At 27.2% G+C, this 15,996-nt stretch overlaps 1 protein-coding gene across 1 annotated transcript in view; it reads right to left on the minus strand.

Moving 5' to 3' along the window:
• LOC112597779 (homeobox protein ceh-37) overlaps positions 1–15,996 on the minus strand; it is a 40,335-nt gene extending 24,339 nt beyond the window's left edge. The window contains exons 1-4 of the mRNA XM_025343989.1: positions 15,553–15,996; positions 8,248–8,355; positions 4,991–5,082; positions 4,081–4,182 (exon numbers count right to left, since the gene is read on the minus strand). Coding sequence (XP_025199774.1) covers positions 4,081–4,182; positions 4,991–5,082; positions 8,248–8,341 — 288 coding nt within the window. The 5' untranslated portion in view covers positions 8,342–8,355; positions 15,553–15,996. The remainder of the gene's footprint in view (positions 1–4,080; positions 4,183–4,990; positions 5,083–8,247; positions 8,356–15,552) is intronic.

The raw sequence follows: 15,996 nt of genomic DNA on the forward strand, positions 1-15,996 counted from the left end.
TAGCCTGGTACCTACACTTCGTTGTGCAGGTTTTAATTAGAACTTCTAAAATGATTACGGAAGTCTAATTTAAATCATACAATTTTAATACATTATAAATTTGTAATTAAAATGCTTCTGTTTTTTTTTTTTTTTTAATGAAGCACAAAAAAATTAAATCATTCAAACCCCGAAAAAAAAAATAATAATAATAAAATGTGATGATATAAAAAATGTAATTAAAATACGTATTTTATTAACGCGTTTATTCATAAAAACAGGTTTAATCAAAACATGTAATAACGTATTATAGATAGAATCGTTATTGTCAAATAATAAATATTATGAAATTCAATATTTTTGTACACATCGATTTAAAAACTCTAAAAATGTTATAAGCTAAACAAGAGTTTAAACGTAACGTGAGCATACATCATTGTATGTTACGTACATATAAATAATAATTTAAAAAAAAAAAAAAATCACAAAACGGATATATTACGTAATCGAAATCTCTAAGGACTTTGCGGTCTCTTTAGGTGTACCGTATGTGCTACATCGCACGAGACATTAATGGCCCGAGACAAGTAAAACTATATTGACATTTGGGTAGCCTATTAGCTGTCGGATTACATTGAAATCGAAAATCACCCCCAGGCACCCTTAACCCTCGTTGGTTAAAAAAAAAAAAACGAACCCCAATATTTTATGTCTGCTTTTTTCCACAGAGGTAAGATTTATACTCGAAATAATTCTAAAAATAAATTTATATGTTTATACGCGAGCACATAGTTTTAGATGAGATTGACTTTTTCAATTTTCTTTTCAATTTTATTTCCCAAATCACCTGTATTATGGCGAAATAAATATATACACAGAAGATTTTATTTTAATATGTTATTCGCCTGCAATAATGGTTCAAGTATACACTATATACTTATCCGTCCAATAATTAATTTCCTACTAGTATCCTACATTTATACAAATATTTCAATATTTATATCATATTAATAAACAGAATTTTGAATTAATAGACATTTACATAGTTTCGAAAATATAATATAACGTCCAGTATTATAATATGTACATTGGCTTAAAATGAATATTTGAGTATGTATTATACTTTATTAGATTACGATTATTGAGTTAAGCTTTAATATACTATTAAGTATTCAAAGTATATTCATTCTGGTGTTTTAAATTCAAAATAGTATCTAAAATGAACGGGTATATTCATTAATAATAAATTGTTTATTGATTTCGATTTAATATTAAAATTAATAAAACATACATTAAAAGTTTAAATTATATTCAAGCTATATATATATACGTATATATTTATTTTCAAACGACAAAAATATTTAAATGTAATAAAATAAATAATACAATAATTTATTTTATTTTTGAAAATATATTAGAAGAGTAAAATAATTAAGTATACGTAAATAGTGTAAATTTTAAAATATTCAGATTTTAGTACTCATTTATTAATAACAACGTATTCAACTCTTTTAATTCAGATATATAATTATTAATGAGATGTGATATAGTATATATCTGAAACGAGAAAAGTTGAATACGTTGTTGATAAGGTACTAAAAATCTGAATATTTTAAAATTTACACTGTTCACGTATACTTAATTATTTACTCTTCTAATATATTTCAAAAATAAAATAAATTATGTATTATTATTTATTACAATATTTATCGTTCGAATAAATCGTTGATTCAAAATAATATGATGACAATTATTTATTTACAAGTATATTACAATATTACACTAAATAAATTATAATATTTTATTTATATGCCAACCATAACAATAATGCTTGAAATGTTTTAAACTAATTGCGTTTACTTCCTTTAAAATATACTATCATACTTCATACATTTCTTGATGAAATATTAAAATATATATTTTAGATCATGCAGTCATTAAAGCAAAGCTTCAACAATTATTATATCGGTAGTTTATGTTGAAGTTTTGTTAAATTAGGTATGTGCTTTAAACTAACTACTTGGTTGATAAAACTGAAATGAAGATATAAATTTAATTGTATAATAAAACATGACTTACTTATATAAAAGCCTTATTAAAAAGAAAAGAAAATGTAACAACAACAATAGAAAGCTTCTTTTAGAACACTTGACAGCAGGAAGCCTAACGGTATTATAGTGTATAATTATTTTGTGTTACACTGAGACAGGGGTCTGTGATGGAGTGTCCAACACTATTGACGACCGTCGACCTACCAGACGTCAAAACAATGCCTTCAATTACTGGTTGTGTTAGGTTCAGGGTCAGTAGAAAAAAGTGTTTTTTGACAATTATATTTTTGCAAGACAAAGATGAAAATCTCTGCTTAAATAATTAATGAGGGAAAATAGCGCTTTTGCGTAGCATGCATTTATTATTATTATTATTATTCAGGCATATTTAGAGATTTGTTTTAATTAAATCTTGCTTTAGGAATACAACTCAAGGATTGATGTTTTTAAATTAAATTTTCTGCTCTTAGGTTCTAGCCATAAATAAATATGCGGTATAAGGAAGCTTAAATTAAATTAAATAGATTATAATAACATAAACAGTTTAAAATCAATATATCTGTAACAATGACAGATGAAAATAAAATACTTCTACAATCCCTATTTTTTTATTTTATGTAATCTTTTCTTAAGTTTAAACACCAATTAGAATCAAAGTACAATAAACAATCAGAAAAAGATCATATCATAAATGTTTAACGTTTAGAATATTAAACACATAAATTGAGTAGTTCGTTATATTTTTCTAATTATTGATTAAACATTAAAATTTAATTGTCTTTTAACTTAATTTTTGAAGTGATACCACGAATAAATACTCATATATCATATAAAAAATAATGAAATATACCTAACTTTTTGTGTTTTAATTGCATTTTTACCTTTTGAAATTTATGACTTAAGGATTGGAATGTTTTTAAAAGTTCCATTTTCTGTTTTTAAACCGTAGCATTATAATTAATTACACAGTATACGTAGTTGATTTGAATGGCATGAATTATAATAATAATGTTTATAGTTTAAATAACAGATGACAACATAAAAATTTCAATAATAACTATTTTTTTTTTTTTTTTTATTCTAAAATTGTCTTAAGTAGGTAAGTCCAGACGCCAAACACTAATTTGGATTCAGGCTCAATAAAACAAACAGATAATTTAATAACATAAATGTATAATGTGAGGAACGTTAAAATGAAACACATGAATTGAGTAGTTAGTCATACTCTTATAATTAATTAAACATTGAAGTCTAACTAGTTAATTTGATCTAATTTATGAATTTACTATCGTTCAATACTTAATTTATTTTTGTGTTGGAATTACCTTACATTTATATAATACTTGTCGAGACAACCTTGCTTTTGTTTTTATTTTAGATCTATAGTAGGTATCAAAGTTCAAATACGATTAGCTCAATAATTGAGTTATTCTTCGATCATTTGTAGCAGACGTGCCCAACGCGTTTATAACGAAAAAGAGTATATTATTTAATCGAGAGAGCGGAGTTTTTAGCCTTCAGCATAGGTTGATGTACACTCTCCCGCAAATTATAATTATATAAAAATATAAAAATAAAGGTTTAAAAGTTCATCATATTATTTATTACATCAGTGATTTTATTAAGTTAACCCCTTAAGTGTATTCAATGGCGGCCAAAGCTGACGCGTTACCATAGCAACCAAACCGTCTTGCTTATTATGGCGGCGTCGTTTGCAATGTTTACGTAAAAATAAAGAGATAAACGATGAGGTATTTGCTTTCGTATCGAATTAAATACCACAAATCCATAAAGGCATAAAATGTTACATCGGCAAGATAATTGAAATTTATATGGATTACCTATAGATAATATGCATGATGATACGATTTCCTAGAATCAAAATAATTTTGTTTATGTTCCTATATAATGCCTATCTCGTAGATATTATATTCATTTAAAAAGCGTTGTTTCATCAGTTCTAATATTTATGAATTTTGTAGAAATATTCATTATACAATAATGTGTACCATAAAACTACGTGTTATATTAAGTATGTTTTTCAATTTACCTGAACACGAGCTTCGGTTAATTGAATTTTAGCTGCTAAATCTTCTCTAGTAAATACATCAGGGTAGTGAGTCTGCGCGAATGCCGTTTCCAGTTCTTCGAGCTAAAATAATAACAATAAAAAAAAAGTTTATTTTTATAATTGATTATAAGACATAGTAACGTTTGTAATATAACTTAATAAATGTTTAAATATTCTAACTTACAAGTTTTATCAAAAAAAAGTTTTTAAATGTGTTGTCATTTTTTCAAAGTTCATTCGAAATTATAAAAATGTTATTGGTATGTGCGTTACCATAAGAAAACATAATTCCCTCGTGGTTATTAAACTAAATACTAAGATAATATTATCTTTTTGTTTATTGTTAATACAACTAGGTACTTCAATTTTGAAATTAAATCATAACAATTATTTATTTTGTAATATTGCATTTGTTTAGTTTTCATTTAAAATGAAACAAAAATGAGTCTTTAGTTTTTAAACTGAAAAATTTAATTAATAGTTTATAATGTCTATCATATCAAATAAGACAATAACTGTTAAAATTTTTGAATTATTTTTCATACAAATAGATTATATTTGAGATTTATTATATCCAATATTATTATTATTTTATATGGATAAATTGTATTATAAATTATTGTATTGTGTTATGGGAAGTGTACATGCTTATCAAATATTATCTCTAGCTGTATATCTGCTAAATATCTACTGATTAATAAATATTAGTGTTTAGAACTATAAATAATAAACATTTCCATTTATAAATAGTATTGTTACTTTATAATAAACTATGAATACATCATATTATTATATATTATAACAGTACAATATAATTATTTTTAGAGTACCTACAGTATAAAAAAATATTAAAGATAATAAAAAATGTAAGCATAAACATACGACGTACCTGCTGTAGCGTAAATGTAGTTCGATTCCTTCTTTGTTTACGTCTAACAAATGAATCATCGTGAATTGCAGGATGATACGAATAACTAGTATCTAAAATAGAACAAGATTCATGTACTTTAATCAATTATAGCATATTATATTATTAACATGAATGTAAATTAAGATTAATATAATATTATTAATAAATATGTCTTGATATAAAATAAACCAAGTAATTAAGTGTAAAACTGCTTAAGGTTTGTAATTGAAAAATTGATCAATTTGATGAATTTTTTTTAAACAAAAATGTAATACGTATTCATTAAAATTTAAGAAGTTTATTTTTAGTGATCGGAAAATTTTAAAAAGTATTAGGTAAGTGTAGAAAAATCTATAGACATATTATATTAGTATTGAAATTTTTTCAAAATTTAGTGTTAATGAAATAAATGTTTAATTTTACTCAGATAATTTAATTACCTACAGATAAAAAAAAACATTTTTTTATTATTTTCAAATAAAATTAAACTTCAATATTTTTTATAAATAAAATGGAAGCGAATGACCGGATATAATTTACTATTTGTAATTTATAAATATCAAGGGATCGTGAAAACATTAGTTAGGTAGTAAATCAATGAACCTACCTACTCTCCCTTACTTATAATGTACGTGACTGATGGTGTAAAACTGAAAACGTAGTTAAAGGTCCGTCCCGCCCAGACAAAACTAGAGTAGGTGGGTTAGGGAAGAGGAATTGCAAAAGGGGTTGAGATGATAGTATCCCAGTAAAAGCTATCGTCGCCTAACAACGTTTAACTCCTAAGTGAATCATGGAACAAGACGCCGAACAGGACCGAGAAGTCCCGAGGGGCTTCGGGACGGATTCTATCCGGAATTTAATTAAGGAGGAATGAACCTAATTACGGTACAAGAGTACCTGGGAGGAGGAGGGTACAGCGGGTTTCCTTCAGGATTGCATTATGGAAATTTTCGTTAGCTACGCCTTTGAAATATTCATACACAGCTCGGTCTGGCACCGGCGTAATAAGCCATAATGGTTTTTCGGTAAAGTGGTGGATATATAATACCTAAACATTGGAATTACCAATAAGGCGCTTGCGTATAAACTAAATTCTATAGGATAATCAAATATAACTATGCTTCCGTGAAATTAATAATGATAACTGATCAGGTTAATACAACATTTTGAAAATTACAATTTAAAAGTTTATCATTATTAATAGGTACTTTATGGTTCTAACAATCTAACACAATAGTTATTATAATTACATTTTATGATTATTATTACTAATACGATTATATCTAATAAATATGATTAAGGCAAAAATCGATAGATAAAAGAGTTATATATATATATATATATTTTTTTTTAATGAATAATTATAACCTTTTAATAAGTATAATATAAATTATAAAATATATTTTAATTATATCTAAGCTGATATTTCTAAAATTCTAATCATAAAGATGTGTTACTCAATAGTTAATATATATTTTATAATTCATAGATACTCGGGTTTTCATAATTTACTTTTAAATATAAATTTAATTTTTCACTATTTTTTTAGTGCACAAACGTTTTATAACTAATGTAACAAGTACGTTTGATATACTCTTATCTCTTTGAATGGGTGCAATGTAAACATTGAATTACCCATTAATATTTAGCTAAGGTTTCGATCAAAGTGTGCAGAAGGTCTCTAATTTCTGACCCTTCTGTAACTACATAAACACTCTGTGAACAGTGATGTACGTAATCTTATTTTTCACATTCTATATACATACTCCATCTATGTATTTGTTCCCCAGTAGAAAAAAATCCCCTCCCCAGATATGACCTCAACGCGTATATCATTGATTAATCACGTTACACTACGTCAGAACACCAAAAATACCAATCGAATCGGACGGGCCAGTGCTTAAATACAAATTGTTAGGCCGTCAGACAGATGGGCGCCAATTACCCAGCACTGTGGTCCATTATGCACTACCAGTAACCGGCCTTGTCGACCCCAGGGACGAAAGAAATATAATAACTCTTGAACATACACTATCGGGTTACGGTGGTTTTATTTTATTTATATTTATTATTATTACTTTTTTTTTTTTTTTAATCGTACGCGAGGCATTTTGATATTATTTTAAAAAGCACTATATGTTTTTGGGATCTTTTTTTTTTTTTTGTAAAATGGGAGTTCTGTTTTTAAGAACAAACAAATCGGCTTTAAAACCACCCGTTTTCTCCGTGGAAATCGGCTTAAACCGAATTATAACATTACTAGTCACGACGTTGTGAACTCTTCCTGGGAACCGGGTGCATGTAATATAAAAATTTATCAATATAGCTTTTATTTTTCCATCTTTTATTCGCATACAAAAACCCGTAACTGACAATACCGCGAAACTTTTACGGAAATTCAAACACCGTAAAAACAAGCTTTCGGAAATTGAAACTTAAATTTTTAACCATGTTGTAGATCTTTGAGCCCCCGCAGAAAACTTTCAAAACAAAGAATTAAGCCTCATTATTATTATTGCAACATACATAGGGACCCCGGTAATGGAGGATAATCCCGACTCATTATTCATGGAAAAATTTTCATTTCCGGAATTAAATTACCGGGTTATGCGGTCGTGTCGGTAGTGTAATTTTTAGAAGCAAAAAGATTATATTGAAGTTTGCAGTACAATATTATTACATTGTTAAACCTTGATTTAATACCGCTATTTTAATGTAGTAAATTCACCATCGCCGTATGATATAGGATCGTATAATAAACACAATTAAAAATAAACTGAAGATAGGTACCATTAATAATTATTAAGAGTAAACTCGGAAAAATAATTTAGGTAGGTATATAGATATAGTAAACAAAAAACAAAAATAACAATGTATCTAAATTTAAAAATAGGAGCTTGATCAAAAACATTGAAGTAATGCACTTTGATTCAATACAACATTTATTGGCGTTAAATTGCATTATATATTATAAAAATATTTTGTTTGTTTTACACTAGTTTATTTCTTGTTCACACGTATGGTATAATAAATAAAATTTAAAAATATGTGTATATGCAATAAAAATTCGTCTTGCCTATTTTATCGGATTACTATGTAGAAATTAGGTTTTAAACCTGAGATAAATACAGTAAGTTCCGTTTATTCATTTTTTTTTTTTTTTTTTTTTTAATAATTATTCAATTACAATTAATATAATGCTGCATATACGCTACAGTTAGATTAATACTTACATGGATGTGACGATGAAAACGGATAGTCGATTGATGGTATCCGTGTCGATGGTGTAGGGTGTAATGGGGGCGCTGGGCAATGATAGCAGAACATTCCGCCAGCTGCTCCTGCAAAATTTGAAAACAATGCTTTTTTTAATTATTTGTTAACCGCCGTTTTTTTTAACACTAGACGCATTGTATAAATGTATAACGTGATATTGTATAAAATAATTATTCTTATATTAAATAAATAAATATTACGCGGTATCTTTATTATATAGTTGATACCCGCGATAATACAAAAACAATTTAAATTCAGCTTATAGAATCGACTATAACACTATGATATAATTATCAGACAACGAATATGATTAAGAGAACCCGTATATGTTATCTGTGTCTTACAATCAAGTCATACAATAAAGCAAACTTGTATTCATTAGAACCGATTTTGTGTTGTTACTTTGTTAGCTTTAATATTTAAGCGAACTGTCCAATTATAAAAGTTCAAGGTAAGAACATTATCCAGAAGACGCTTACTAACGCCGATTTATTGCCTTTATCTTAAATTCTGTTAAGCGCTTAATATAATATACTTATGTTGAAACTAGTTATAAGTAAATATTAAAATGATGATATGTAAAAAAATTAATATCTTGCTTTAAAATTAAAATATCGAAAAAATTCTACCTAAAAACTGTACTGATATTGCTATTGTCTTGAAGTTTGATTATACGTATCACGTATGTACAATTACTTTAATATCAAAAATAACAAAATGATATTAAGAATATAGAACGCATATTTTAAATTTTTTGTGTGCAAAACACTATAATATAGACAACAAATTCGCGTGTTCTCTTAATTATAATCGATTTAGTTATAGCGATATTATGTTAAGTATAGTTGTCTAAATAAAATATAAAAAACAATTCATGAAATATGTTTTTATAGGACATTTTCTTACAAATAGAAGTAAATATTTAAGAAAATTGTTGTTCCTGAAGTATTTGTTTAAAAATATAATTGCATTACAAAATTTTTAAAAAAAATAGTGTAATATATTTCTATTTCTATAATTTATTTCAATCGTCTCATAACTAATATAGTAGGCTCATTGCACATAGCTATGTTAATAAGTACTAATATGATATTTGTTTTTTATACTCATATCGTAACACACAATGCTGATTGAAATAAATTGAATATCGGTTAACCACATCTACAATCTACTACGTATACGTAGACAAATAGTAATAGTACATTATTATGCTGTAGTAATAATTCGTTTTGTTCTCGCATTTAAAAATTTACTGCAACTTAAAGTTGACATTGCGCTAATTAAGTAGGTTAATTTTTATATTTTGTTCTCGGAGATCATTGCACATTACATGTAAATTACTTAAATTATTAATTTAATTTGTCGCAAACAATTATTGAAATTGTTTTTTATATCATATTTTTTAATGATTACTGCAAAACGTTGTTTAGTCGTCAATACACAACCGGTTTCGGTCGAATAAAAAAATAAACATATTATATTTAGGTGAACCGCTTTTTATGTGTTTGCAAATATGATTTTTGCAACAACATAACACAACAGTAACAGCATAAGCGGCCGTCCTACTTGCCCGTCGTCCTTCGTCGCTACATTAAATCAAATTCCAATATAACTTAGACGTGCGTGTCGATTTGTTTTTCGCTTAATTAGGACGGATCCATTTAAATTAATTTAGCCAATTTATAAGTCTGTTATCGTTTCCCTTATGCACTAATTAACCGACGTACAGGGCTAGTGTTAATTATTATTTGTAATATATGGAACCTAATAGGAACCCATCACCCGTATATTACAATTATTATACGAATACAATACGCCTTCCCCTCTAAACTCTGCTTTTACCCTCCCCGCGACCACCACTCGCCCATAAGTTATAATACTTAAGCCGACCAGGGCCTAATTGAAATTAAAAGGGTACACACTATACATACCGTCCTCCCGTTGTTATTGCCCATTTAAATTAGTACACACATAGCCTACACCGACTTCGTTAAATTAATTAAAAGACATCTATTTCGCAGATGTTAGAACGTGCAATTGCACAATAATCAACTGGTGCTTCCTACACGCGTACAGCGTATCAGAACCGTACTCACTAAATCCACACACTTTTCACATTTAAACGAATTATACAGATACATCCATTTACATTCTATAAGGTGATCCACACACATTTCAAAATTTCGACTTTTGTAAAAATATTATTTTTACATAATTGTATTTAATTTTAGCATTATCATCTTTAAAGTTTTTACTTACTTTTAGTGATAATGTACATTATTTATTTCTTATTTCTAAGCTGAATATTTTTCAGAGTACTTATTGGCACGTCTTAGTAATCAAATTTTGAACGAGTATACTATTTATATAGCTAATTAAGTTATTAGTAGGTATTTAAAGTTTAAAAGAACGGAATATTGGGTCAAATTTTTCGGGATACCCCTTGCTACTTTTTTCGTTCATCTAAACATTATACTTATAAGTTATAACTAATTAACTAACACAATAAAGTTACCGGAAAAACCTAAAATCCATTGATTGTAAACACTTACTCACTCGGTTCATAAAATTCACATCTTAACATTTTTTATATTAACTTATCCAATTAATAAATGAATTGTTTAATTGGTGACCATCATACCTATTTATCATTTGATTGTGGGTTCATTAGAAACCGTGTTTATAACCACTGTCCGCTATTAAACAATTACATAAATAATGCAATGATCTAAATATATATTACAACAATCTACATGGTGTTTATAACTCAATTATTTAAGTAGATAGAGTAGAGTTTTAAAATTCTAACGGAAAAGAAAATGAATAACAAGACATATGGTACAAAATATTCTATAGATATAATATTTAATATTTTTCACATTAATCAAGATGGACTATCTTGAAGGAATGCAATTTATCGATTAATAATATCGCGGGTTAGTTTCATTAAGTAATTACTCATTCTTACTTGCAATACAACATTAATATAAGTTATTGTCATTATCATTATTAACCTCACTTTTTCATATATTATATTTTTACAAAACAAAGTAATAAACACATTATTTGATCATTTTTTTTTACAGAAAAACTATGATTTTAATTCATCTCCTGATACGAGTTTATACACATCTGCAAGTTATATTTTTGTTAAAATTTATTTGGATAAAGAATAAATATAATAATATTGGGCAGTTTCATCATAAAATCACATGCGTTTTGTCGGGTTTACATCGGACAGTGCACATTCATATTTTAATGAATGATTAGACAGTTGATAAAATACAACGTAAAAAAAAATGTATCAATAACATTTATAAGTTATAATTTTTGACAGCGAGAAACAATGGTTCGTCCTAGTTTTACAGTGAGAAAAACGTCAATAAAAATAAATAAAATTTAAGTAAGTACCAATAATGTATCGTGCTGCATCCTATAATGTTATCGAATACGAATGATAATAATCGACGTTATTGAAATATTATATTATGACAGTCGATGTCAATAGTATGATGTTTATAAATATCAAAAAGGTCTCATCCCTCCTGCTTTTCACTTACGGCACTTACGCAATAAATCAGTTCCATTTAGAGGCTGTGGAACTGTTAGCAAAAGAGACATTATTTTAAACACGCTCGTTCGCCAGACCGACCATATTGTACTACGATGTATAATATACATGTAAAATATGTAGCTGGTAGGCAGAGGTGTAAGAAGTCTAGTGGATTAGACAATATTTTAGTAGTTTTATACTAGAATTATGTTTATATATGTCATATACTCATATATTCCAGAGATGCTCTGCATATTATAATGTTTTTGGGAAAAGAAGTTTCGGAAAAAAAAATAATGAAGTATTTATTCAATTGTTATAGGTTGTACTATTTATATTTCATTATTATTATTATTATTATTATTTTATAAATTATTTAATAGATATGGATAGGTGTGTTTAATGTAAAATACCTGTTCATGATGTACATCTGTCATAGGTATCTAAAACATTATCATAACCCACATCTCGTTTGATTCTATATTTATATTTTATTATACACTCTACAATTTCCATATAAAATTGGTTTTAAATGCGGTAGATGATTCGGGAAGCTAAAAAAAAGCTAGGATAAACTCGTAACGTAAAAAAAAAGTTTAGAAAATATATATTTAAAAATACAAGTGGATAAAATCAGTATAGGTACATTAAATTGTTCATCTATAAATCATTATATAAGAAAAAAGTGTGGTTAAATTGTTTTAATTTAATTTTACAAGTTTTTGGCTGTATTTTGTATACTGTTACTTTTTATACAACGAACTTACATACAAATATAAATGTTTCCCATTTAATAAGTTTATTATTGTATTATATTATTATTACAATAGTTAATTAATTACTATTATTATGATTCACTTTTTTTTACTGAGACTTTTATTCCTTAGGTTTATATACAAACAATATACAGTGCATAGGACGAAGGCAGCATAATAGCACGCACATGTAACTATATAAGTATTTATAGTGTAATAACGGTTTTGGCGTGTAGGTATCTAATATAATATAGGTACATCAGAATATCCGACACGATTTTTGTCGCAACGCTTGTTATACCGAGGAACTACCGAGTACGTGATCGTTGTGCACAAGTCTCAAGCCCCATCGTTCGTTAATGCTGTACAGGTACGTCTCACGCTGTGTGCGTATTATGTATGTATATAAAAAGTCTGATCGGATTCTATAGGTGAATTATTATTGTCGTCACCCGTTCATCCGATGACCGTTTCCTGTAAGTCTATATATATATATATTTAAGTACCAGTAGTAAATGTACAATAATGTTTGATTTTCAAACGAAGGAATCGATTTGTATTTGATTGTAACTTTTGCACCGGATACTAACAAAGGCGCGTCATATTTTATTTAATAATATAATATATATATATATGTTTATAAGCAAAACATTCAGCGTATTATTATATAGTGTTGATTATTTTATCGAAATGCCTTTTTTTATTCATATTGCACATAGGTATAGAGACCTACGTATGGCATGGGTGACTACTGCAATGATTGTATTATATAACGTTTTGTTTTGTGCGATGATTTCAACAGCTTCTACAGATTTAATTCGTACTCCGATCACGTTTTTTTCTTTTTTTGCAACCATCGAAATAAAACATAAAACACCTACGTATTAATATTATGAATCGATTCAGCTAGTTTCGACGGTATTATATTATATACATGCGTTGTTATTATAATAAGATTATGTGGTACCAAATTAAATAGCTATACTATCGAATTGTTAACGTATTCGTATTTTATAAGTGTTAGTACTTTATACAAATAAATATACCATTTAAGAATAATACGTTTTTCATGTTAATCTTTCATATGTAATGAATCACACATAGCAAGAAAATTATGTCTACATAAGATCATTACATAAGAATTACAATAGGTACTAGTCTATAACGTTTCTCATAAAAATCTAAAATGTTTTTTAATTGCCTCGTAAATTATATACATTATTAATGAAATTATAATAATTTTATATCAAACTTGTATCTATATAATTATATAAGAATTTAAAACTATTATTATAGTTAACAGTTTTGATACATTGTGATAACATAATATCATAAATATTACATTACATAATTAGGTATATATAGATGTATAACTATTTAAAAAATTCAATTTTTCAGTAAGTTCAAACTATGGAATAGGTAAATTATATGATAAGAAAATTAATGTAAAATAATTAAAGTGAAATTTTCACTTTCATCTTATTACTGTAGTTAAATTACAAATGTTATAGATGCTTTAAAAAAAATAATATAATATTGTATCAACAAAAATAACAAAAACCTGTTTAAAATTAATTTTTCAATCTTTAAATAGGTAAAAACGTCTTAATTACGCAAATAAAATATATGTAAATTGTAAAGTTAATTTACAAGTTTACAACACATAAAAGAATATTTAGAAATTTTTGTAAAGGTTTACTGAAATATTTAATATTTGTAAAACGACTTTTTCAATGCACGTGACCGATGTCGAGTTTAAAATTATATTAAAATGTAACGAAATAAGTTTAAACCAAATTTCAGCAAAATGTTATGAAATTACTTTAGGATATTCATTGAGTTTAACAAGATAATAAAGTCTTGAATACCAATTAAATAAATCACCTAATACCAGTAATGCCTATTAAAAGCTTCATCTATTAAATTAAATTATCGTATAATATGAACATTTTACGAATAAAAAGTAACTTTTATTATCAGAGAATCTTAATAATTTAAAACACATTTAATGCGTCTTTACGTTCATTACTGCTTAATTGAATGTAATGTGTTAATTAAACAAATGTCAATTTATATATGTGTTGCATTTAAACGTGAAGACTATTATATAGATGACGTCTATAGTTAAAACACGAATATTCTAATACGATATATTATAAATAAATTGACTTGATTATTACAATAAATGTTTTCTTAAACTTGATATCTATATATAATTACTGTTATAAATAGAAATAATACGTTGATACATATATATATTAATATATAGTGATATGATGAATGATGTTTTTATTTTTTTAATTGTTTCATTAGACTAAATGTGAAATTAATTATTATTTTATTAACGCTAAACTACTTTAAGTAATAAAATACAATTAATCCATCACGTTGTTGTTTTAAAATTGAATACATCATTTAACATTATTGAATATAAAGTATTACTTATTTATACATGATGATTTACATCATAAATGTATGTCTTTTATTTATTTTTAATTTTATAAAGGCAAATTTTAAAACTATATGCTTAGTTCGTAACACGCCTAAATTATTTTAAATTTTGTCGTCTGATATCTACAATCGCCGAAATGAATGTGTATTAAAATATATCTATATTTGTAATATATTTGCAACGTACAAATTTTAGTAAGTTTTTATTTCAAACCGTCAACAATAAAAATCCACATAACCATTAACCATATTTTGTAATACATAAAAATTCGTACGTGCGTTACTTGAGGATCGCCGGTATAAAACGGCGAATGAATTTCCTGCGCGTAGATATTTATAATATACGTACGAGTAGTGCTTTGTATACAATAATTTGAATCAGTGTCTTTCGTCGTCAACAGAAAAATCGGTCGAACGGAATTTGCATGATTTGCGAAAGCACTGCGCTAGATGAGAATAATAGCGCGGGAAAATATTACATTATACGTAAACAAACGACTTACCCTTGTTCAAAAACGGTTTAATTTTTGATGGATCGTTTTCCCGTCGCGCTGTAGTAGTGAACCGGCACCGGTAGGTACGGAGCGGGGGACGTCGTTGCCGGTGACGCGATAACAGACTAGAAAGGATATTTTCGAAGAAAATTTTTTCCTCGGAGCGATCGCGCGAAGGACTCACCGGCGGCTCCCGTATACCGGATAAAGGATACGGCGACGATATCGACGGGAAGGGGGGGGGGCGCTTACGAGATTTAATACGCGAACGGAAAAAAATAAATAATATTATAGGTATCGGATTGACGGTCGTGTCGGACGCGTTGGGTGAACGCCGTTGCAGCGGGCGACTGTGACGCTGACGAGCGGAGACCGATCGGTGTGTAGTTTGGCGTATGTGGGTACGGCGAGCGACGTCGGCGATCCAGGATCCCGTTGTCGTCAGGACTGATA

This window comes from Melanaphis sacchari, unplaced genomic scaffold (assembly GCF_002803265.2).
Source record: "Melanaphis sacchari strain LSU unplaced genomic scaffold, SCAv2.0 Contig43_pilon_pilon, whole genome shotgun sequence".
Taxonomy (NCBI): Eukaryota; Metazoa; Arthropoda; class Insecta; order Hemiptera; family Aphididae; genus Melanaphis; species Melanaphis sacchari.